Source organism: Schistocerca gregaria, chromosome 9 (genome assembly GCF_023897955.1).
Source record: "Schistocerca gregaria isolate iqSchGreg1 chromosome 9, iqSchGreg1.2, whole genome shotgun sequence".
NCBI classification, from domain to species: domain Eukaryota; kingdom Metazoa; phylum Arthropoda; class Insecta; order Orthoptera; family Acrididae; genus Schistocerca; species Schistocerca gregaria.
Genome location: NC_064928.1, coordinates 199790725 through 199815147, shown reverse-complemented (window position 1 = coordinate 199815147; position 24423 = coordinate 199790725). Strand labels below are relative to the sequence as shown.

The window sequence follows — 24423 nt, the reverse complement described above, 5'->3', positions numbered from 1 at the left end:
CTTTGTACAAGATGTCAATGACGATTTATATTCGTGTCTGAAATGGATGTCACATTATTAAGGTAAAAATACATTATTTGGATTGCAACAAAATCTTTCCTTTGCTAACCATAAGCCTATTAGTAGTTAGTGGCTTTAATAGTTAGAATTCTTTATTTACCTGGCAGTTTTGAGGCTCGCTGCATTTCAGTAGTTCGCGTAATTTTTTTAAGTGCTTAATGAAATGTATAGGTTACTGTTAAGATTTCTTTTTAGCCAGGGCCATTATTTTGAATTAATTATTTGAAGTCAGGTTGTAATTTTTTTGAGCAGTCAGATTGCGCTAGCATATTGTGGGTCAGTGTTGACATGATAAGAAAAAAAAAAGAGAAAGTAGGCTCAGTACTTTAAGTTTTACTCAGCTGTTTCAGGATCAAATAACGTAGAAGTTTGATCTTCTCAGCCATTCTGCAATTTAAGTACAGACACACACATTAAAATAAAGAAGTTTCAGTACTAGTAACAGCAGAGGTGAGGCATAGATCACATATGCTGATGAACTTAAACATTATGAGCATCTGCTTAATAGCTTGTTTGTCCGTCTTTGAAACGAAATACTTCACTGATTCTGAGTATCAGGGACCCAACAATTTGTTGGTAGATTTGTGGGGTATGTATCATTAGATGTCTACGCACAGGTTTTGCAATTTGCGTAAATAATTGACGCTGATTTGCGTAAGCGTTGATAGCCACCCAGATAGATTCCTCAGGATATACATCAGGCGTATTTGGTCGCCGAGACATCGACGTGAGTTCACTATAATGTTCCTCAAACCACTAAGATACGGGAACATGACGTCGGAGTCGGGTAACACATCAAGCACTAAAGGATGTAGGAGGTTCGGAGCTGTCAGAATGTCTTCGATTACTGCCGCAGGTCCCATGCAAGCGCAGGAGCATGTCTCCGATAGCATAATGCTGCTCCGACCAGCCTGCGTCCCAGCCGCCGTTCGCCTCGATGACGGCGTTTGTAGAGACGACCATCTACGTAGTGTAGCAAGAAGGTGATTCATCCGAAGAGCCGACACGTTTCCATGAACCGACCGTCGAATCCCGATGGTCCCGTGCCCACTGCAATCTTAATTGTCGTTGGGTTAACATGTGAACACGTAGGGGTGATCTGCTGCGTGTTCTACAACGTACGATGAACGATGTGTTCCGAAACACTTGTGTGTGTGCACCAGCACTGTTCTGTTTCGGCAGAGATGTCACAGATCACCATATATCCTACTTTACACAGCAGACAAGCCTGCGGAACCCAAGTTCTGTGAATAGTCGTGGACGTCCAAGCATTTAGCGCATAGTGGTAGTTTCACTCTGCTTGTACGTCTTTCCGTAGATGCTCACGACAGTAGCACGTGAACATTCGACCAGCGTCCCCGTTTTCGAGGTACTCGTTCACAGCCTCTGCTTAACAATAATCTGACCTTTTTCAATGTTGGTAATCTCTTTGGATTTCTCCATTTGCAGCTCATACCTTCGCTAGGGTGATCCGTCCGTGTCTGCTCCGTTTACATACTTTTGTTAGCGCGTCACATGCCCGAGGGCGCCCCTGATTTTCTGAGAAGAAAACTCTCTTACATTTATTTTATGCACAAAAACACTGTCTGAACTAGGTTTCCGAATGTTTTTGAGGTGTTTCAGGATACGATTTGGAGGAAAGTAGACTAGAAACACTAACGTACTATTAACAAAAAGAAAAATACACACTGACTCGTTATAAAAAAGTAGCCGTACTTGTGATTGTCAGAGGAAGACATTTCTAGAATAAAAACTTGTGACTGAAATAACATGATTGTAATTTACTTGTTAGACAATGTTGTTAAAGTGTACTTCAGGTCCCAGGCATCTGAGTAAGATAATCACTGCGTAAATTTCAAGTGAAAACCAGCAAATAAAAAAGGTAATTCGCCGACATTCATCAAAAAATGTAAAAGTCAATATGCGAACTAATGTGATTAATTGTACAACTACATTTTGAACAATAAACACTCCTTTCATCCTACTACTTCCATTCTGCTAAGAGACCACTTTCTTCTTCATTCAGAGCCCTCTAAACGTGTGGAAATTATTAGCATTTTTCCAGTGTTCGCAGACAAATTGACTTAAACAAATTACTGCAAGCAAACTGCTCTGCTAACAAATGAGCTAATTCGGTCTTAACAATAACAAATGAGAAAGGAAAAAAATTAAGTCAATAGTACTGTCATACTTCAAAAGCGCCGTTGGGTAAAATCTTAAAGCCGACCTCCGTAGTAATACTGCACCACTGTGCGACGGGCTTTATACGCGAGGCGACTTAAACTCTTTCTGTGGCACTTCCTAATTAAGCAGTGAGGGCTCTACATCAAGGCGCCCACAAAGCCGAAGCCAAGACGCCGCAGAGACGCAGGAAAAGGTGATTTCGGTGCTTGTAAAACAAGGCGGTCCAACAGCCGTCTCAGATAATCTTACTTAATTCTTAAAGAGTTCTAAATGTACAATTATGCGATCAAAAGTATCCTACATAATGTGGAATTTTCACGCCATTTTGGACGTCAGATAAATCTCTTAGTTTCCGCATTACGACCACGAATGCACGGTTTCCGGTGTCGACCCGACATCCTTGCAAGTATATACAGTCTCATTCAAATGTGACTGCCCGGAATATTACCTCTTCGTTATGACAGGAACTAAGCTGTTAGTGTATCGAACAGTACAAAAGAGTGCAAGATGTCTTGGTCAAAGGGCATTCCAATATCACAGACAATGAAACTGTTGCCTAATTAACAAAGGGTGACATCACGGAAGAAATACCTTTATTTGTATGTCTCCCTTACACAGGCTTCGTAATCACTGTAACTAAAGGGAAAATTGACGATTGGTACTGAATATCGAAAACCTCTCAGATCACAAAAGGACAAAACTTTTCAGGGATTCGAAATGCATTTCTCAAATAACTTGGTATTCAGAGATTAAACTTTCATGATCGACATACAAGGTCAATCATAAGAATATCTAATGGACACGGGTGTTATCCTTCACATCTCTACAGAATCAGTGGCTTAACCACTCGATAATGCGAAGGTCAACCCTCGAAATAGGAAGATCGACAGCAGGCCAAATTCAGTAAGACAATCACCAAATTGGGAATTTGGCTAAGCCCGAGTGTCACGAACCACTCCAAAAAGTCAAAAATCTATGTTCACAACGCGAGGTACTTTCATGACTCGAACATTCTCCTCGCAATGTCGAGATAACACTGAGCGCCGGCCGCTGAGGCCGAGCAGTTCTAGGCGCTTCAGTCTGGAACCGCGCTGCTGCTACGGCCGCAGGTTCGAATTCCGACTCGGGCATGGCTGTGGTGATGTCCTTAGGTTAGTTAAGTTTAAGTAGTTCTAATTCTAGGGGACTGATGACCTAAGATGTTAAGTCCCATAGTGCTCACAGCCATTTGGCACAGTATGTTACCTTGGGTGGAGAGTCATCGTCAGATTTAGAACTAACTTCAGATGTGCCCCAAAGAAGTCTGTTGGATCCCTTGCTGCTCATGTTATACATTAATGACCTTGCAGACAATGTTAACAGTAAAATAAGGCCTTTTGCAGATGATGCAGTTTTCTATGATGAAGTACTATCTCAAAGAAGCTGCATAAATATTCAGTCATATCTTGATAAGAGTTCAGCGTAGTGCAGAGATTGGGAGCTTGCTCTAATGTTCAGGATTGTAAGACTTAACACATCACAAAACGAAAAACGTAGTGTACTATGACTATAATATAAGAGAGTCACTGTTGGAATCGGCCAACTCATACCAATACCTGGGTGTAACAGTTTGTAGGGATATCAAATGGAATGATCACATAGTTTTACTCGTCGGTAAAGTGGGTTAAGGACTTCGGTTTACTGGTACAATACTGGGGAAGTACAATGACTCTACAAAAGAGATTGCTTACAAGTCACTCGTCCGACCAGTTCTAGAATATTGCTCAAGTGTGTGGGTCCCGTACCACACAGGATTGACAGGAGTTATTGTACGTTTACAGAGGAAGACAGCGCGAATGGTCACAGGTTTGTTTAATACGTGGGGGAGCGTCAAACAGATACTGAAGGAACTGAATTGGAAGACTTGAAGATAGACGTAAACAATACCGAGAGTCTGCTAACAAAGTTTCGAGAACCGGCTACAAACGATACCACTAAGAACGCCCTTCATATCACTCACACTGGGATTGTGAGGACAAGATCAGAATAATTACTGCACGCACAAAGGCATTCAAAGATTCATTGTTCCCGCGCTCCATACGTGAATGGAACAGGAAGAAACGATAATAACTTGTACAATGGTATGTACCTTTTGCTATGCAACTCACGTTGGTCTGCAGAGTATAGATGTAGAACTTGATTGATAAGTTCACAGTTAAAATTCCCATAGCGTTCCTTCCAAGAAGAGCCTGGCAACGTACGAGGGTCACTCCAAAAGAATTTCACACTGTTTTTTTAATCCCTCTTTTATTCTACATGTTTGAAAGTTTTACAATGGGTAGATACATCCTTTAGGAACAATATTTTCATTTCTTCACATAATTTCCATCCCTCTCAACTGCCTTACGCCATCTTGGAACCAGAGCCTGTATACCCGCACAGTAAAATTCTGGACCAACCTGTTGGAGCCACTGTTTGGCAGTGTGCACAAGGGAGTCATCTTCAAACCACGAAGAGAGTCTTTCAGTTTCCCAAAGAGATGATAGTCACATGGAGCCAGGTCAGGAACTGTAAGCCGGGTGTTTCAGTGTTGTACATCCGAGTTTTGTGATCACTTCCATGGTTTTTTGACTGACATGTGGCCATGTATTGTCGTGCAACAGCAAAACATCCTGCTTCTGCCGATGTGGTCGAACACGACTCAATCGAGCTTGAAGTTTCCTCAGCGTAGTCACATATGGGTCAGAACTGATGGTGGTTCCACTTGGCATGATGTCCCCTAGCAAGAGTCCTTCGGAATCGAAAAACATCGTAGCCATAACTTTTCCAGCAGATGGTGTGTATTTGAATTTGTTTTTCTTGGGTGAATTTGCGTGATGTCACTTCATTGATTGCCTCTTCGTCTCTGGTGAAAAATGATGGAGCCATGTTTCATCACCTATCACAATTCTTCCAAGAAATTCATCTGCACCATTCTCGTACTGTTCAAACAGTTCGCTGCATACCGTTTTTCTTGTTTCTTTGTGAGCCACTGTCAACATCCTGGGAACCTACCTGGCACAAACCTTTTTTAACGCCAACACTTTCAGTATTCTGCAAACACTTCATTCCCCTATCCCAACGTAGCGTGACAATTCGTTCACTGTGATGCGTCTGTCACCAGTCACCAATTCGTTTCTGCACATTGTCTGGAGTGTGTGCAGTACGAGGCCTGCCGCTGCGAGGGCAATCCTCAATATTGCCGTGCCCGCTTTCATTACGTAACCTGCTTGCCCACCGACTAACTGTACTGCGATCAACAGCAGCATCTCCATACACCTTTTTCAATCTCTTGTGGATGTTTCCACTGTCTAGTTTTCACAGCGCGGGAATTCTATGACAGCACGTTGCTTCTGACGAACGTCAAGTGTAGCAGCCATCTTGAAGACATGCTGTGATGGTGCCACTCACGGCAACAGGTTGAAATAAGTTTGAAAACAAGCGGGAAGGATGTACCTACAAACTGTAAAACTTTCGCACATGCAGAATGAAAACTGTTTATTTACAAAAATAGTGTGGATTTCTTTTGGAGTGACCCTTGTAAAACCTCCCACACACGTCTCACGAAATGATCCCGATGAGAAGATCAGAGAAATCGACATCGAACGCAAGCTTTTCACAGTAATTCCTCCCGCGCACCTTTCGCGAAACCGACAGGACAGTGACGAAATGACAGTGTTAGCGCGTGTAACCTCTGCCGCCCACGGTATGCTGGAGAGCAAATGCGGATACAGTATTTTCCCTGACACACTAGCGGCACACTACAGCGCCCAGCTGTACAGCTTAAACGGTTCGCACCATTCTACCGGCAGTGTGTTGTTTGTCCACGCGGACCCAGTACCCAGGGTTTGGTTTCCGTGGGAGCGGAACCGCGCCGGGGTATCGCCGCGGCACAGACCGTCCCGGGAAAGGTCACCATGTCTGACCCCGTGATGTCACCGACTATACGCAGCAGACGCCGTGGGTGCCGTACGTCACACTAGTAACTCGTATCAAACACGGTGTTAATCACTTAGACACGTCAGTACGGCTACGCCGATAGCAGCATGTTGTACTGAGGTCATAAGTGCCCTAGAACTGAGAACTACTTACACCTAACTAACCTAAGGACATCACACACATTCATGCCCGAGGCAGGATTCGAACCTACGGTAGGGACACCTAAATCACCCTGCATCCAAAAATCCAGGTTCATTGCAGACAAATGTTCGTAATTACCGAGCTTTTATGGAAGGCTGCTAATCAAGATATTATAACTAAAAAAGTACAAATTAACCTTATTGTTTATTCTAATATTTTACACTTCATGTGAATACAGAACATGCAGCTTTGTTTCAAAATTTGAATCCATCTGGAATCGGAAGCAGGCCCCACATTAAGCAAGCAAGCTACCAAAGGGCCATTCTGCCTATCGGAAGCAGTCTAACCTGTTGTAACATATCAAATATAGTCGAGAAACTTACAAGTCGATTAACTCGGTATTTTGAGAGTTGCTTCGAACTGCTTTCGGAGAGCTGTATTTGAGTATTGAACTTCACTTATAACAAATATAAAAAATACAAAATTTCAATTGTTTTGAGGTCCCTTTGTTGGAGATGTATTAAACAAACCTGTGACCATTCGCGCTGTCTTCCTCTGTATACGTACAATAACCCCCGTCAATCCTGTGTGGTACGGGACCCACACACTTGAGCAATATTCTAGAACTGGTCGGACGAGTGACTTGTAAGCAATCTCTTTTGTAGAGTCATTGTACTTCCCCAGTATTGTACCAGTAAACCGAAGTCCTTAACCCACTTTTCCGACGAGTGAAACTATGTGATCATTGGTTGTCTTTGGGGAGGAAGAGACCAAACAGCGAAGTCATCGGTCTCATCGGATTAGGGAAGGATGGGAAACGAAGTCGGCGTGCCCTTTCAAAGGAACCATCCCGGCATTTGCCTGGTGCGATTTAGGGAAATCACGGGAAACCTAAATCACGATGGCCGGACGCGGGATTGAACTGTCGTCCTCCCGAATGCGAGTCCAGTGTGCTAACCACTGCGCCACCTCGCTCGGTCCTTTGTTGGAGAAAAACAAGCAATGTGGTCATATGTGGAGGCACAATTTAATTCTATCTAATCTACCTATACGTGGTGTCAGTATGTTCTTTCACATATGTGCATTACATGACCATCATCAGACCTGTAATTTAATATAGAAAGTAATAGAAAGATTACTAGACTGACAATAAAATATGACCAAATGCTTATAAGCATAAAATACAATGATACTTGTTATACCCATGGCATCCTTCGAAGATGGTAGGTGGAGCACTCTTCTCAGCTGCTGCGATGTCAACTGGTGTCAGCAAGTGCAGAGCATACGCTTAAATACGAAGATTCTCCACCTACCTCTATTCCCTCTACCTCACGTTAACTAATCAGTGTAAAACGGGTTTACATAATCGTCAAAACGTAGAAAATAAAGTACAGTAATAACATAAAAATAATGTATAAAATATCTCTTTACTACCATGGAACTACTGAAATATTGCATAAAATATCAATTAAAAGCTTTAAAATAACTGTACAGACGATGTATACTCAGTGTGCCCTTTATGGGCTAAGGTGGTACTACCACAATGGTTTCAAAGTCAACGATGTTGTGCTGGTCTGTGTGTGTGTGTGTGTGTGTGTGTGTGTGTGTGTGTGTGTGTGTGTGTAAATCGGTGAAATGCCATGAGTAATGAGGATAATAGGCGAGGGGCATTACAATAGTAGTGGGTGGATAAGTTGTCAATTTGGGTCTGAAGAGAGGCGTGCTGGAGCAGTCCATGCAGTTGCGGTGACCACTGTGCTAGAATGGCTTAGTGGTCAGAGTAGCTGCCTAGTAAGCAGAAGGGTTTCAGTCCCAGTCTGATACAAATTTTCATCTTTCCATCTTGATTTTAATCAATGCCCACTCGCAGCCAACATCTATAATTCTGTCAATATTTAATTCTGCTCCTGGTAAGTATTATTCATAAATCAATTAACTCTCTGAGGTCATCTGAAGTATAGGTTATGATATATGATGCCTACAGTAATACCACATGCTTATAAAACCCTGGCCATTCCGCGAAAACTACATTCAAATTTTACTGTGGTCAACTGTCTTGTTTATCTTTGATGGAGGTTGATGCATCTCAGATTTCTTGTTCAGACAAGGTAAAAATGCCGAATTCACTGCAGTTAACTTTTATCTGGGGTTCGTGCACTCAGACAACCGTACAGACTGCGCAATGCTGACTGTTTTGCCTTCTGCGCGCAGGTCTCCTGGTTCGGCCGCTCCTGCTATACTGTTGGTGCCGTCGTGGTGTGCACCATGGTGGTGATGCTGAAGCAGTGCTGTTGCGGGTGCACACTCAAGACAGGTACCCTCATCATCGCCGTCGTGTTTGCGGTGAGTGCCTGCCACAGCTGCTTTTCTTACTTTTTTTTTGGGGGGGGGGGGGGGAGAAGGAAGAGAGCGTTAGCCTTGTGACTAGGATGATGTGGTCCACCATGGAATCCTTACCTAGGCGAACCTACCCACCTTCGAAAAGCACCTGCATCCAATGTCCTCATTTATTTGTTGGATACATTCCGCTCTCTCTCTTCCCTTACAGCTTTTGCCCTCTGCTGCTCCTTCCTTGATGTCTTCACGCATGTCCTATCATCCAGCCACACCGTCTTATCAGTATTTTCCACATGTTCCTCACCTCTCCGGTTCTACGGAGGTCCTCCCTTGTTATTTTATCAGCCCATCTAATTTTTAACATCCTTCCGTATCAGTAGAAAAGCTTTGCTGCTCCTCTTTTCTGGATAGCCCGCACTACCATACAATAATGTACTCCAAACTTGCAGTCCTAGAAAATATTTTCCTCAAATTAGTGTAAATCCGGGAGAGATGGCGTGCATTTTCAAAATCGAATGTTAGAAGTCCCGCAGCGAACTTTTAGTATGAATTTTTTTGTGCAACTCAAAACTCCACTTGTCTACCAGATACATTTTTTTTATTTTATTCAATGTAACATTTAAACAAAATATTAGGCCATGAAAAAATCTTTACGATGCAGCGTCTATCCTTTATCCTACGGGTGAAACGCCACATCCTAAAGAACAACAAAACTACCCTGTTTTCAAGTGAAAACCTGTGTGTATACATTTATTTTGTCAATATTCTGCGATTAAATTTTAAGTTCAAAATGGTTCAGATAGCTCTGAGCTCTATGGGACTTAACTGATGAGGTCATCAGTCCCCTAGAACTTAGAAATACTTAAATCTAAGAACATCACACACACATCCATGCCCGAGGCAGGATTCGAACCTGCGACCGTAGTGGTCACTCGTTTCCAGACTGTAGCGCCTAGACCCACTCGGCCACACCGGTCGGAAAATTTTAAGTAATTGGCTGATATATATAATGGGGAACACTGAATAATACCGTACATTCATCTTCATGAGACTGAATGAACTACCTAAAGATGGGTGTTAAGTCACTTGAACGAAAATACGAGCAAAACAGAAATATTTTCACTTATTTAATACTGTTATTTGATTTTTTCGCAAATACCCCTAACGAAACAGTATGCCACAGATATGCCGGATTTAATTGCGGCATGTATCCTGGTCTGTAGTGGAGAGACGCCGCACCTTATAAATTCATGATCTTGAGAGCCAATATGGCAGCAACAGAATCAAAACACGCTCAACAGAACTTACTGTTACTACAGCTACTCAAACATTTGGAAATACGCACATCAAAAGAAGTTTTTCATCACCTCGGTCCCGAGAGTTACAGAACCGCAGAGAAAATTGGAAGAGAGATCAACATCAACATCATTTCCGCCCTTTTTAATGCTCATAAAAACCACACATTGCATGTTGTACCACCATACAGCGAGAACTTCAGAGGTGGTGGTCCAGATTGCTGTACACACCCGTACCTCTAATACCCAGTAGCACGTCCTCTTGCATTGATGCATCAATGTATTCGTCATAGCATACAATCCACAAGTTCCTCAAGGCACTGTTTCTTAACAGCGATTCGGCGTAGATCCCTCGGAGTGGTTGCTGGGTCACGTTCTCCATAAACAGCTCTTTTAAATCTATTCCAGACATGTTCGATAGGGTTAATGTCTGGAGAACATGCTGGACACTCTAGTCGAGCGATGTCGTTATCCTGAAGGAAGTCTAAACTTCCTGGCAGATTAAAACTGTGTGCCGGATCGTGACTCGAACTTGAGACCTTTGCCTTTCGCGGGCAAGTGCCCTACCAGAGCACTTGCCGGTGAAAGGAAAAGGTCCAGAGTTCGAGTCTCGGTCCAGCAAACAGTTTTAATGTGCAAGGAAGTTTCATATCAGCGCACCGCTGCAGAGTGAAAATCTCATTCTGAAGGAAGTCATTCACAAGATTTGTACGATGCGGGCGCGAATTGTCGTCCATGAAGACGAATGCCTCGCCAATATGCTGCCGATATGGTTGCACTGTCGGTCGGAGGATGGCATTCACGTATCGTACAGCCGCTACGGTGCCTTCCATGACCACCAGCGGCGTACGCCAGTCCCACATAATGCCACCCCAAAACAGCAGGAATCCTCCACCTTGCTGCACTCGCTGGACAGTGTGTCGTTCAGCCTGACCGGGTTGCCTCCAATCACATCTCCGACGATTGTCTGGTTGAAGGCATGTACGACACTCATCGGTGAAGAGAACGTAATGCCAGTCCTGAGCGGTCGAATTCGGCATGCTGTTGGGCCCATCTGTACCGCGCTGCATTGTGTCGTGGTTGCAAAGGTGGACCTCGCCAGGACGTCCTGTGGCTGCGCGAAAAGCAGTATTCAACAAGGTGGCTTTGCTGTCAGGGTTTCTCCAAGCCATAATCCGTAGGTAGTTGTCATCCACTGTAGTAGTAGCTCTTGGCCAGCCTGAGGGAGGCGTGTCATCGACTGTTCCTATCTCTCTGTATCTCCTCCATGTCCGAACAACATCGCTTTGGTTCACTCCGAGACTCCTGGACACTTCTTCCTTTGTTGAGAGCCCTTCCTGCCACAAAGTAACAATGCGGACGGGATCGAACCGAGGTATTGACCATGTAGGCCTCGATGAACTACAGATAACACGAGTCGGTGGTATGACTGGAACTGATTGGCTGTCGGTCCCCTTCGTGTAGTAGGCGCAACTCATGCATGATTGTTTACATTTTAGGCGGGTTTAGTCACATCTCTGATCAGTCAAAGGGACTGTGTCAGTGATACAATATCCACAGTTCTGGGACCCGGGGTGATGCAAAACATTTTTCGATGTGTGTTTTAGTCTGGCGACATACCATCTGACTTTCGGAAAAATATAATCCACACAATTCTGAATAGTTCAAGAGCTGACAGGTGCGAGAACTATCGAACACAATCGGCCTAACAGCTCATGCATTCATACTGCTGACAAGAATAATATATAGAAGAATGGAAAAGAAAACGGACGTGGTGTTAGATGACGATCATTTGGCTTTAGAAAGGGTAATGACAGCAGAAAGGCAGTTCTGACATTGGGGCAGATAATGGAAGCAAGACTAAAGAAAAGTCAAGACATGTTCCGATTTGTTGGCCTGGAAGAAAAGCGACAATGTAAAATGGTGCAAGACATTCGAAATCTTGAGAAAAATACGGGTAAGCTATACGGAGAGACGGGTAATACACAATATGTACAAGAGGCCAGAGGGAATAATAAGATGGTTGGTTGGTTGGTTGGTTGGGGAAGGAGACCAGACAGCGTGGTCATCGGTCTCATCTGAGTAGGGAAGGATTGGGAAGGAAGTCAGCCGTGCCCTTTCAGAGGAACCATCCCGGCATTCGCCTGGAGTGATGTAGGGAAATCACGGAAAACCTAAATCAGGATGGCCGGACGCGGGATTGAACCGTCGTCCTCCCGAATGCGAGTCCAGTGTCTAACCACTGCGCCACCTCACTCGGTGGAATAATAAGAGTAGAAGACGAAGTACGAAGTGCTCGGATTAAAAGGGCACAAGACAGGGATGTAGTCTTTCACCCGTACTGTTCAGTATACAAGGTGAGTCACTAGGTTGGCACCATGAAAAACTTCGAAAGTATGATAGGAGCTGAGAAGTTTGTGGGACAAAAGTTGCATGGGACAATGAGGGCCACAATATAACGTTGGTTTTTTGTTGCTAGGTGGCGTCGCTTCAGAGATATGGTCAACTTCGTTTTTTAAATAGGTTGCTATAGTTTGGTACTTATTTTCTGATAGCAGCTATCGAGCTAAAAGCAATGGCGTGTAACAGTAAGGTCAAGAAGGAGGTCAAAAAGGAGCCTTGAATGTCCATTTACAGAAGGTGTTCGAAGTGATGTAGGATGCTGAATGGGTCTTGTCGACTCGACTACGGGACGTGAAGTGGAAGACAGTAGTTACAATTTCTGCCACTAGTATATTGTTTGAGATGATGCTATAGCCACAGTAGACTGTGTGCTGCAGAGGGTAAAAATTGTAGACGAAAACAGAGATTTGAATGCACCCAGTAAATAATTGAGGACGTGGGTTGTAAGTAAGACTACTGATGAAAAAAAAGAAAAAAAGGGAGGCACTGTGGCTGGTGGGTCGTTAAACGTGTGGTTTTAGACAAGTGTGGCGTGGTGTGTTGTTGTAGATCCTGGCGGGCCTGCAGGTCGTCATGTACTCAGTGGGCGCCTTGGAGCTGTCGGAACGCTACGACTATCTGCGCGGCGAGTTGGCGTTCCAGGAGCAGGAGCTGACTGGGACCTCAATGCCGTCCGGGGACGAGGACGAAGGGCCGCTAGGCAGCAACGACACGAGCCACCACCACACCTACGAGCACCCGGTGCCCCTCACCTTGCGGATCAAAATCACTAACAGTAAGTCACGCCTCGAACGACTCCGAAGACTTTGGCCTTTATCGTTACTTGCTATAATTGATACTGGTGTTCCACAGGGTTCAGTTTAGGAACCACTCAAGTTTTTCAAGCTTCCGTACATTAATTGGTAAAAACGGAGCACTTAAATGATCACTTTGTTATTCGTGTGTCTGTCCAGCTGCTAAGACGACTTTTCCTCAAACACGAGTAGGCATCAAATTGATGTTTATGTCATATACCAAGGGCTACAGCCCCTTGCGATCGAAAGATACAGCTATTTATTAAACCTCGTAAAGTCACCCGTCAAAATCTACAGGGTACTTGCCATTGCCTTAGAACCATGAAATCTGGCAAAAACAAAGGTTTTGCACCCCAAATAAAGGAAAAATTCTGAAATCTGTCAATTTTTAATTATATCATATAAAAATATTTTTCGCCATAACAAACTTACACTGAGATAACAAGCTCGGTATAGTGACATGCACATGTAGATGTGGAGGTAATATCGCATACACAACGTAGAAAATCACTAACAGTAAGTCACGCCTCGAACGACTCCGAAGCCTTGGGCATGTATCGTTACTTCCTATAATTAGTACTGGTATTCCACAGGGTTCAGTTTTGGGACCATTCATGTTTTTCAAGCTTCCGTACCTCAGTTGGTAAAAATGGAACACTTACATGGTCACTTTGTTATTCGTCTGCCTGTCCAACTGCTAAGACGGCTTTTCCTCAGACACGAGTCAAGGCATCAAATTGATGTTCATTTCATGTACCAAGATCTACAGTCCCTTGTAATCGAAAGATACAACCATTTATTGAAACTCGTAATGTCACCGATCACAATCTACAGGGTACTTTCCATTGCCTTAGAATCATGAAATCTGGCAAAAAACCAAGGTTTCGCAGCCCAAGTAAGGGAAAAATTCTGAAAATTGTCACTTTTTAATTATATCATATAAAAAATGTTTTTCGCCATTACAAACTTCCACTGAGATGACAAGCTCGGGATAGTGACATGCACATGTAGACGTGGTGGTAATATCGCATACACAAGGTAGAAAATCACTAACAGTAAGTCACGCCTCGAACAACTACGAAGCCTTGAGCCTGTGTCGTTACTTCCTGTAATTAGTACTGGTGTTCCACAGGGTTCAGTTTTGGGACCACTCAAGTTGGTTTGCGAAGTGATTATGGCCGCACGATGGGAATTAACAGATTTTGCACACAGAATGATAGTTGGAGCTAGACACATGGAACATTCCATTGGGGAAATCGTTTGGGAATTCAATATTTCCAAATCCACAGTGTCAAGAGTGTGAGGAGAACACCAAATTTCAGGCATTACCTCTCACCACGGACAACTCACTGGTGGACGGCTTTCAATTAATGATCGAGTGAAGTAGTGTTTGCGTAGAGATGTCAGTGCTAACAGACAAGCAAAACTGGGTGAAACAACTGTAGAAATCTGTATCGGACATTGACGGTCGTATCCATTAGGTCAGTGCGGCGATATTGGCGTTAATGATCTATGGTAGCAAACGACCGAAGAGAGAGTCTTCGCTAACAGTAAGACATCCACTGCAGGACCTCTCCTGGGCTCATGAAAATAACGGTTGGACCCTAGGCGACTTGTGGGGCGGTGAGTGGATAATTTTATCTCTATTGTTTTGTTGCCGTTCTCAACACAGGCTCTCTAACTACAATGTTGGCAACCATGAAAATGATTAACAAAAACGAGATGCCTGTAATTAAAATTAGCTGTGTCCACTCTGATGAAGAAATAAAGTTATTGATCATTGAAGTTCATTATGCTGAGGATTTAGGATGATGTCTGGGATTCATAGAAAATGTAGTTTACTATAACAAGTTTCACTATATTCTGAAAAAAAAAAAATAAAGCTTAAAGTTCCAGACAAAAGTTTACCCTATCGACTCTTGTACTATCAGAGCTGTTCAGAGACTATTGTGCGGATCCTATTATCCCTAGATAACGAAACTGTTCAATAATAATGATCGATGTAAATGTTTAAAGTGAATGCTCGCCAAAAGTTGATCTTAATACTCATCAAATACCAAGCTAGTAATGATAGAAGGTCTGTCCTGCAGCGACATTCGAAAATACGAGATACGCAAACTGAGAATAAACCACTGGAGTCATTCCAACATTAACACTTTACCCCAATGCGAACTCATTGTTACGTGCATACCAAGCTACGTAATATGGCGTCCAAGGCTGTTCCTTGCAACTGTACAGACGCGACGCGGCTTCCGACACGGAATGCGCACTGATACGAATCTAGAAGAGACCTGGGGCCTGGCTCTAGCTCGCAGCGCTCTTATTTACACTCCTGGAAATTGAAATAAGAACACCGTGAATTCATTGTCCGAGGAAGGGGAAACTTTATTGACACATTCCTCGGGTCAGATACATCACATGATCACACTGACAGAACCACAGGCACATAGACACAGGCAACAGAGCATGCACAATGTCGGCACTAGTACAGTGTATATCCACCTTTCGCAGCAATGCAGGCTGCTATTCTCCCATGGAGACGATCGTAGAGATGCTGGATGTAGTCCTGTGGAACGGCTTGCCACCTGGCGCCTCAGTTGGACCAGCGTTCGTACTGGACGTGCAGACCGCGTGAGACGACGCTTCATCCAGTCCCAAACATGCTCAATGGGGCACAGATGCGGAGATCTTGCTGGCCAGGGTAGTTGACTTACACCTTCTAGAGCACGTTGGGTGGCACGGGATACATGCGGACGTGCATTGTCCTGTTGGAACAGCAAGTTCCCTTGCCGGTCTAGGAATGGTAGAACGATGGGTTCGATGACTGTTTGGATGTACCGTGCACTATTCAGAGTTCCCTCGACGATCACCAGAGGTGTACAGCCAGTGTAGGAGATCGCTCCCCACACCATGATGCCGGGTGTTGGCCGTGTGTGCCTCGGTCGTATGCAGTCCTGATTGTGGCGCTCATCTGCACGGCGCCAAACACGCATACGACCATCATTGGCACCAAGGCAGAAGCGACTCTCATCGCTGAAGACGACACGTCTCCATTCGTCCCTCCATTCACGCCTGTCGCGACACCACTGGAGGCGGGCTGCACGATGTTGGGGCGTGAGCGGAAGACGGCCTAACGGTGTGCGGGACCGTAGCCCAGCTTCATGGAGACGGTTACGAATGGTCCTCGCCGATACCCCAGGAGCAACAGTGTCCCTAATTTGCTGGGAAGTGGCGGTACGGTCCCCTACGGCACTGCGTAGGATCCTACGGTCTTGGCGTGCATCCGTGCGTCGCTGCGGTCCGGTCCCAGGTCGACGGGCACGTGCACCTTCCGCCGACCACTGGCGACAACATCGATGTATTGTGGAGACCTCACGCCCCACGTGTTGAGCAATTCGGCGGTACGTCCACCCGGCCTTCCGCATGCCCACTATACGCCCTAGCTCAAAGTCAGTCAACTGCACATACGGTTCACGTCCACGCTGTCGCGGCATACTACCAGTGTTAAAGACTGCGATGGAGCTCCGTATGCCACGGCAAACTAGCTGACACTGACGGCGGCGGTGCACAAATGCTGCGCAGCTAGCGCCATTCGACGGCCAACACCGCGGTTCCTGGTGTGTCCACTGTGCCGTGCGTGTGATCATTGCTTGTACAGCTCTCTCGCAGTGTCCGGAGAAAGTATGGTGGGTCTGACACACCGGTGTCAATGTGTTCTTTTTTCCATTTCCAGGAGTGTATATAGCCGTGGTGCGGACCGGCGAAGGCGCTGCCGACAACTTTTGCCTTCCTGGCTAGCCATTGGGCTAACAAAGCACCACTTCAAGTTACTAAATAATTAATTGCTTCATTCATTGAAGGCCATTGAAGCCCTCAATTTAATTGTGCAATCAGCACACAGGTAAGTATCTGTAATAAAATTCTGGTGTGGTTTGGCTAAATACTTTTGGCGAGAGAATTATTTTAGTTGCACTGCATGCAATAGATGAGCTCTGAACCTGCGCTTTGGGGAGATGCTACAGCTATAGTTTTGTTATTATAGCCTATCTCCATTATACCTAAATCTAAACATACTAGCTTTATCTAATCACATAATCTGTCTTGCTTCCATACTCTTAGGAAACAAAAACAGAAAATCATGAATTTCAACCGAAGTATTACTTTGTGAGATCCAGCATGCTGTTTCCATTAAATTACAATGAAAAAGGAATCTGAACATAAATTTTGAAATTTCTAGCTCCTTGCTGTTGCGCTGATGATTTTTATGTAAAACGTCAAAATTTCGAAAAGTGTTAAAGATACTAAACTGAAACTTAACACCTTATTATTTTAGTATCACTCATGACATGCTATTAATTGTTCGGATTATTTACTTTACTTTTAAGGTACTGCCCAACATTCGTGACGTCATAGCTAGATACAGCGGACTAGGCTGGTACACAATGATAAGCATATGAATTCTGTATGGCGTGAGTAGGCTGCTTCCCTACAGACTGGTAAACCGCGGCCTGGTCGGATGAGTCTTGATCCCAGCCGGTAAGAGATGATGGTGGGATTCGATGTGGTGCAAACCCTAGAGAGCCATGGACCGAAGTTATCACCAAGGCACTGTGCAAGCTGCTGGTGGCTCCATCATCGTGTGAGCTTTGTTTGCACTGGATCCTGGTTATGTTCAGCTACTTGGAGCCCACTTACAGCCCTTCCTGGACTTCAAGTTCTCAAACAACGATGGAATAATTATGGACGACAATGCGCTATGCCAGTGGGTCATAACTGTACGCATTTAGTTTGATGAACCTTCTGGACAGTTCGAGCGAATGGTTTGGCCACGCAGATGGCCCGACTTGAATTCCACCGAACATTTGTGGGACATATTGGAGAGGTCTGTTCATGCACAAAATCCTCTACCGGCAACGCTTTCGCAATTACGGATGGCTATAAAGACAGACTAATAGAAAAATATTGGAACACGTGAGGAAATACTGACCCTATGACTTATCTTAGAAAATAGATTAAGGAAAGGCAAACAACTTTTATAGCATTTGTAGACTTAGAGAAAGCTTTTGACAATGTTGAGTGGAACACACTCTTTCAAATTCTGAAGGTGGCAGGGGTAAAATACAGCGAGCGAAAGGCTATTTACAATTTGTACAGAAACCAGTTCTCTCGCTTACCAGTTATAAGCGTAGAGGGGCATGAAAGGGAAGCAGTAGTTGGGAAGGGAGTGAGACAGGGTTGTAGACTCTCCCCGATGTTATTCAATCTGTATATTGAGCAAGCAGTGAAGGAAACAATAGAAAAATTCGGAGTAGGTATCAAAATCCATGGAGAACATTGTAATTCTATCAGAGACAGCAAAAGGACTTAGAAGAGCAGTTGAACGGAATGATTAGTGTCTTGAAAGGAGGATATAAGATGAACATCTACAAAACCAAAACGGGGATAATGGAATGTAGTTAAATTAAGTCGGTTTATGCTGAGGGAATTAGATTAGGAAATGAGACACTTAAAGTACTAAAGGAGTTTTGCTATTTAGGGAGCAAAATAACTGATGATGGTCGAAGTACAGAGGATATAAAATGTAGACTGGCAATGGCAACGGAAGTGTTTCTGGAGAACAGAAATATGTTAACATAGAGCATAGATTTAATCGTCAGGAAGTCTTTTCTGAAAGTATTTGTATGAAGTGTAGCCATGTATTGAAGTGAAACATGGATGATAAATAGTTTGGACAAGAAGAGAATAGAAGCTTTCGAAATGTGGTGCTAGAGAAGAATTCTGAAGATTAGATGGGTAGATCACATAACTAATGAGGAGGTATTGAATAGAATAGGGGAGAAGGGGAGTTTGTGGCACAACTTGACTAGAAGAAGGGATCGGTTGGTAGGACATGTTCTGAGGCATCAAGTATTGGAGGGCAGCGTGGAGGGTAAAAATCGTAGAGGGAGACCAAGAGATGAATACACTAAGCAGATCCAGAAGTTTTTTCTATGTACGGTACAAATTTCATCTAGGTATGTTTCCTCGCAGTGACATATCTTGCGGACGTTATTTCGTCCTTAAGTTTTGCACACCGGCGTACATCACCTTTTCTCTTATAAGGCATTTCGCTCTAGGAATATGCGCTTGTTAAGGTATTAGTTTAACATCTCTTGTGGGTAATACCTATGAATCAAATAATAAGTTACGCACTAAAATCCATGAATTATGTAGAAGTTTTCACTGTCGTTCGATAGGAACGGGAAAACCACACACTTTTTTTTTTTACAATCGTTTTCTTTAATTTGGCGTGTTGCAGCAATGAATAAAAGACAGAAATCTAGTTATTTGTGGGTATATGTTTACTGTAAGGGACAAAGTAACAGAATTGCACATTGCTATATCTGTGGTCAAGCATTACATTACGAGACCCAGAATAAGTCTTGTGCGCGGACGTCCACCAATAAGTTTATCAGTTCACAGACACATTGTTACAGTCATGTGAATTACTTCGTAGCTTTCTCTGTACTTCACAGCGTATGTGGATCCCATTAAATAACTAACAGGTGTCCAGAATCCATTGCCTCTGCGAAACAGTAACAATGCAAACATATCACTCGTAATTAATTTCAGTCAAACACCCGTTCGATTTTTATGGCTATGTATTCCATTGATAGCAGTCCAGGATACCATGACTAGCGTGTATCTTCCTTATGTTTATTCACGTGCAGAAGTCTTCACCATCCTTATAGCCCGTTAACAGCTTTTGTACCAGAAATTTTAACCACTTCACGATGACTGTGTAAAGTTTCTCAAACCCGCCTTTAAGAAGGGAGCCAGCGATCTGTTTGCTCACAGACACATGCTTTTGTTTGCAGTATGGAGGTGGTGCATGATACTACTCAGTATCACGGAGACGATCAACTTCATCCTCAACATACTGCTCATGTTCGCAGCCAATAAGGTAAGATCTTACAAGTCTCTCATCCACATACCTACTACAACCACCAGCTTTGATGTAACACTTTTTGCATATTCTAATGCCCTTTAGGGCACATTCACTACTAACTTAACTATTCCCGAGTACCGTAACATAAGTTCCATTAATATGTCATGTAAGGAGATTTGTAACCTATTAATTATAACCCCCCCTTTTCAATACGTTATCTGTCTACTTGTCAGAGAACGTTCTTCCGTAGCAGCAGAAACAGCGACTGGAAACGTTCGGTTCAAATGGCTCTAAGCACTATGGGTCCCCTAGAACTTAGAATTACTTAAACCTAACTAACCTGAGGTAGGATTCGAACCTGCGACCACAGCAGCAGCAAAGTTCCGGACTGAAGCACCTAGAACCGCTCGGCTACAATGGCCGGCAGAAACGTTTGAAACGTGTTACTATAAAGGTGGTAACTTCCTACAATTGGGAATAAATCCACAATGATGATCACTGTTATTGCAGTTATTGCTGGAATCATTTGTAAGCTTGACGATAGTCTTTCCTTGTCAGTTTTTTTTCGTTATTGTGATTTCATGCATCTGTTGAGGTGGGCTCGCAGCGGCGTACATACGCCACTCTTCAGCCAAAAGACACAACATGAATACACAAAAGGCATAGAAAACACAAAAATAGGTAAACACAAGATGAACACTGCACAAGAAAATCAGAAGTCGTTAGACGAAAGACACTGTAATGAAGTGTGGCACCAGTTGAAAAAGAAGACGTCTAGGTGGAGAAACGAACATGACAGAAAACAATGAAACACTGACAAAGACATTGTACACAAACGGAGAGACACCGACACACGGAAAACAATGGCGACTATTATCGCCGAACCACTCACACTGACGAAGGGGGGGGGGGCTGTTTCCAAGTGAAAGGGAGGGGTAGGAGGGTTGGAAGGGGGGTGGAGCCAGTGGGAGAAAGAAGAGAGAGTGGGGGGTAGAGAGAGGGGTGGTTCGAAGCCCAGGGAGAGGGGTGGAAGCGGGAGACGTTGGAGGGAGGAAGGGGAAAAGGAAGGGGGGGAGGAAGAGAGGGAGCACTGGGGTAAAAAGAGGGGGAACAGGAGGGGAGAGTCAGAGCTGGCAGGAGAGGCAGATGGACGGGACATCATAAGGGAGGGTTAGTTGGTGGAAGCCACCTTGGGGAGGGTATGGAAGGTGTGAAGATGGAGAGCAGGTGGGATGCAAGAATACAGCTGCGGCAGCAGGTGGGGATGGGCAACGATGGGAGAGACAAGTGGGTGTGGGGGATCGAGCTTGCGGGAAGGGTAAAGGATCCGTATCCATTTGAGGAAGAGGAGAAGGTGCGGGAAGGGAATCAAGTCATATAGGATCCACGTGGGGGATGGGAGACGGATGCAATAGGCGAGGGAGAGCACAAAGCGTTCAAGGATTCAGAGGGACTTATAGTAGGTGGGAGGGGCAGAGTTCTTGGTGGGATGGGTTTAGCAGAGGATGGGGTGGATGAGAGATTTATAAGTGTGGAGGATGTTGGGGGGGGGGGGGGGGGGATCTAGACCCCATGTGCAGCCAGAAAGGAGTTTGAGGAGGCAGAATCGGGAGTGTGCCGTGGCTTGGATCGTCCAGAGATGGGGGTTCCAGGAAAGGCAGCGGTCAAGGGTGACACCAAGGGGCTTGAGGATTGGGATGATGTGTCCTTGCCACTAATTTGCTCCTATTTGTAGCTCCAGTGCAGCAGCTGCTTTGTCGAGATCTTTTCATACGATGTTGCAGTGGATGTGTTATTCCGAATTACAATGCAATGTTTCTTCGGACACGCATGTGTCCGAATGAACATTGCACCGTAATTCGGAACAAGACATGCACTGCAGTAACTTATTTATCTGCCGACACCGTGCAAGCGACTTCCAAGTTAAATGTCTCCCTGTACGTTAATAGACGTATTGGATTACAGGTTGTGGACACATGGTTGACGACATATGGAAGTTTGGGTCTAGCCAGCCGGCGCGGTAGCTCAGCGTGTTCGGTCAGAGAGCCGGTTGGCCTCTGTAACAAAAAACTGAGTGGAACGATGAACAAACGAACTTGACTGGATGTCACGTGACGTCCGCAAGGACCAAACACAGCGATCAACAACGAACAAAGTGGAAAAAAGAGCCTGAGTCGTGGTTGGATAGCCAAATGGTAAGGCGACCGAGTCCTGATCCGGCACAAATTTTGATTGTCTTCATTCGATTGTACAGTTTACTGATGTCCATATTCGCAACTGCAAATACATTTCATGTAGATCCCTTAGTGTTCATGGTTCGTTACAATATTCGGGAAGACGGCGCATTACATGCACAACTGTGGAATGAATGACAGTCTAACGGAAAACATACACATGGCTAAAATGGAATGCTGGCTGTAGTCGGAGATATGATCGAAAACACTTGTTATTTCTGCTGTCTTGAATCCAGAGAGATGATTTCTTTCAGGCTAATGTAGTGTACAACAAAACTTCATTCTTGACTCAGTACCTCTTAATTAGTTACCCCATATACCCAGATAGTCTTCAAAATTTAGCAGCAACACTATAATTCAACAGCTTGTACTCTCTACTCGTCTGCACAAGTTTATTGTCTACGTTCTGCTTCCATACAAGGCTTCACTCTAGACCGACACTTGTAGAAGAGGCTTTCCCACACTTAAATTTATATTCGATCTTAACATGTTTCTCTTTAAGCATTTCTTGCGCTTTCCCTCTTCATTTTATATACTTCTGCTGTCGCCAGTTACTTTAAAAAAATGGTTAAATTCCTATGGGACCAAACTGCTGAGGTCATCGGTCTCTAGGCTTACACACTACTTAATCTAACTTAATAACTTAAGCTAACTCTTGCTAACGGGAGTGTGGTGAGTTACTTTGTTACCTTATAGAAAAACTACTTTTAGCGCCTTTTTTTCCTATTCTATACCCTTCCGTATCAGGTGGCATATTTCAGATACAACCTTTAACCAGTCTTCTGCGGGAAGAATGCAACGAATCTCGTACAGAACGTTAAGAAGGCAAGGAAATGATCGGGTCAAAAGAAACCGCTACTCTGCGATGTGAAAAGAGCGATAAAGGACGGTGGTCAGCGATTTTAATCGCCTCAGTGAGATGTAAAATCGTTTCCAACTCCATGATTTTAGGTACTAACGTAAAAAAATCAGTGTCCATTTGATTGCACGCAAAAAGTGTGCAAATTTTAAACGTGCATAATTTGAGAAAAAATGTTGTGTTTGGCGGTTTATATACACTGAAGAGTAAAAGAAACTGGTAGACCTGCCTAATATCCTCGTAATCCATGTATTAGGCAGATAGTTCTTCAGAGTGCGATTTACAATCTGTTTAAACTTTGCCCATAAGTGCTATGTACATCATACTGGAGCTGAATGATGTTTATTCACTGTTTAAGTGGGATGCTAACAATTTGCTTATCTGCCCACTACACTCCTAGCCTTCTTGATTGATTTATTAACTTCATTATCCTAAATCATAACCATATTTTCGTTCCGTACACATTTCGTTAACTCATACCTAAATTTCCGTTATTCCCGACATCCCTACGACCCAATATACCAGAAAACAATGTTTCAATTGGATCTCCAAATGATAAAGAGCTGCAGTGACTCGAAAACTACAGACTGGAACAATAAATCGTATTAAATTAAAAGAAAAGGGACTTGCTGTATGTAGTACCCACATACGTAGATCGTCAGTTTAAATGACGGTCGCAGTTCGTCATCCACTATGGATGTTGTTGTTGTGGCCTTCAGTTCATAGACTGCTTTGACGCAGCTCCCCATGCTACTCTATCCTGTTCAAGCCTCTTCATCTCCCAGTACCTACTGCAACCTACATCCTTCTGCATCTGCTTAGTTTATTTACCTCTTCGTCTCCCGCTACAATTTTTATCCTCCACGCTTCCCCCCAGTACTAAATTGGTGATCCCTTGATGCCTCAGAACGTGTCCTATCAATCAATCCCTTCTTTTGGTCACTACGGATATAATGAATAAAATGTTTTGTACCTAAATTCAGTTTGGATTCAGTAGAAATATTGGAACACGTGAGGCAATACTGACCTTACGACTTATCTTAGGAGAAAGATTAAGGAAAGGCAAACCTACGTTTCTAGCATTTGTAGACTTAGAAAAAGCTTTTGACAATGTTGACTGGAGTACTCTCTTTCAAATTCTGAAGGTGGCAGGGGTAAAATACAGGGCGCGAAAGGCTATTTACAATTTGTACAGAAACCAGATGGCAGTTATAAGAGTCGAGGGCCATGA

General features: G+C 43.9%; 2 protein-coding genes across 2 annotated transcripts in view; one reads left to right on the top strand and one right to left on the bottom strand.

The window, feature by feature from the left end:
* Positions 1–24423, bottom strand: part of LOC126292035 (amyloid-beta-like protein) — a 1795419-nt gene that overhangs the window by 769212 nt on the left and 1001784 nt on the right. The window lies entirely within an intron of this gene.
* Positions 1–24423, top strand: part of LOC126292044 (uncharacterized) — a 41692-nt gene that overhangs the window by 12529 nt on the left and 4740 nt on the right. Inside the window, exons 2-4 of the mRNA XM_049985844.1 lie at positions 8554–8685; positions 12927–13152; positions 20029–20114. Of these exons, the coding sequence (XP_049841801.1) occupies positions 8608–8685; positions 12927–13152; positions 20029–20114 (390 nt within the window). The 5' untranslated portion in view covers positions 8554–8607. The remainder of the gene's footprint in view (positions 1–8553; positions 8686–12926; positions 13153–20028; positions 20115–24423) is intronic.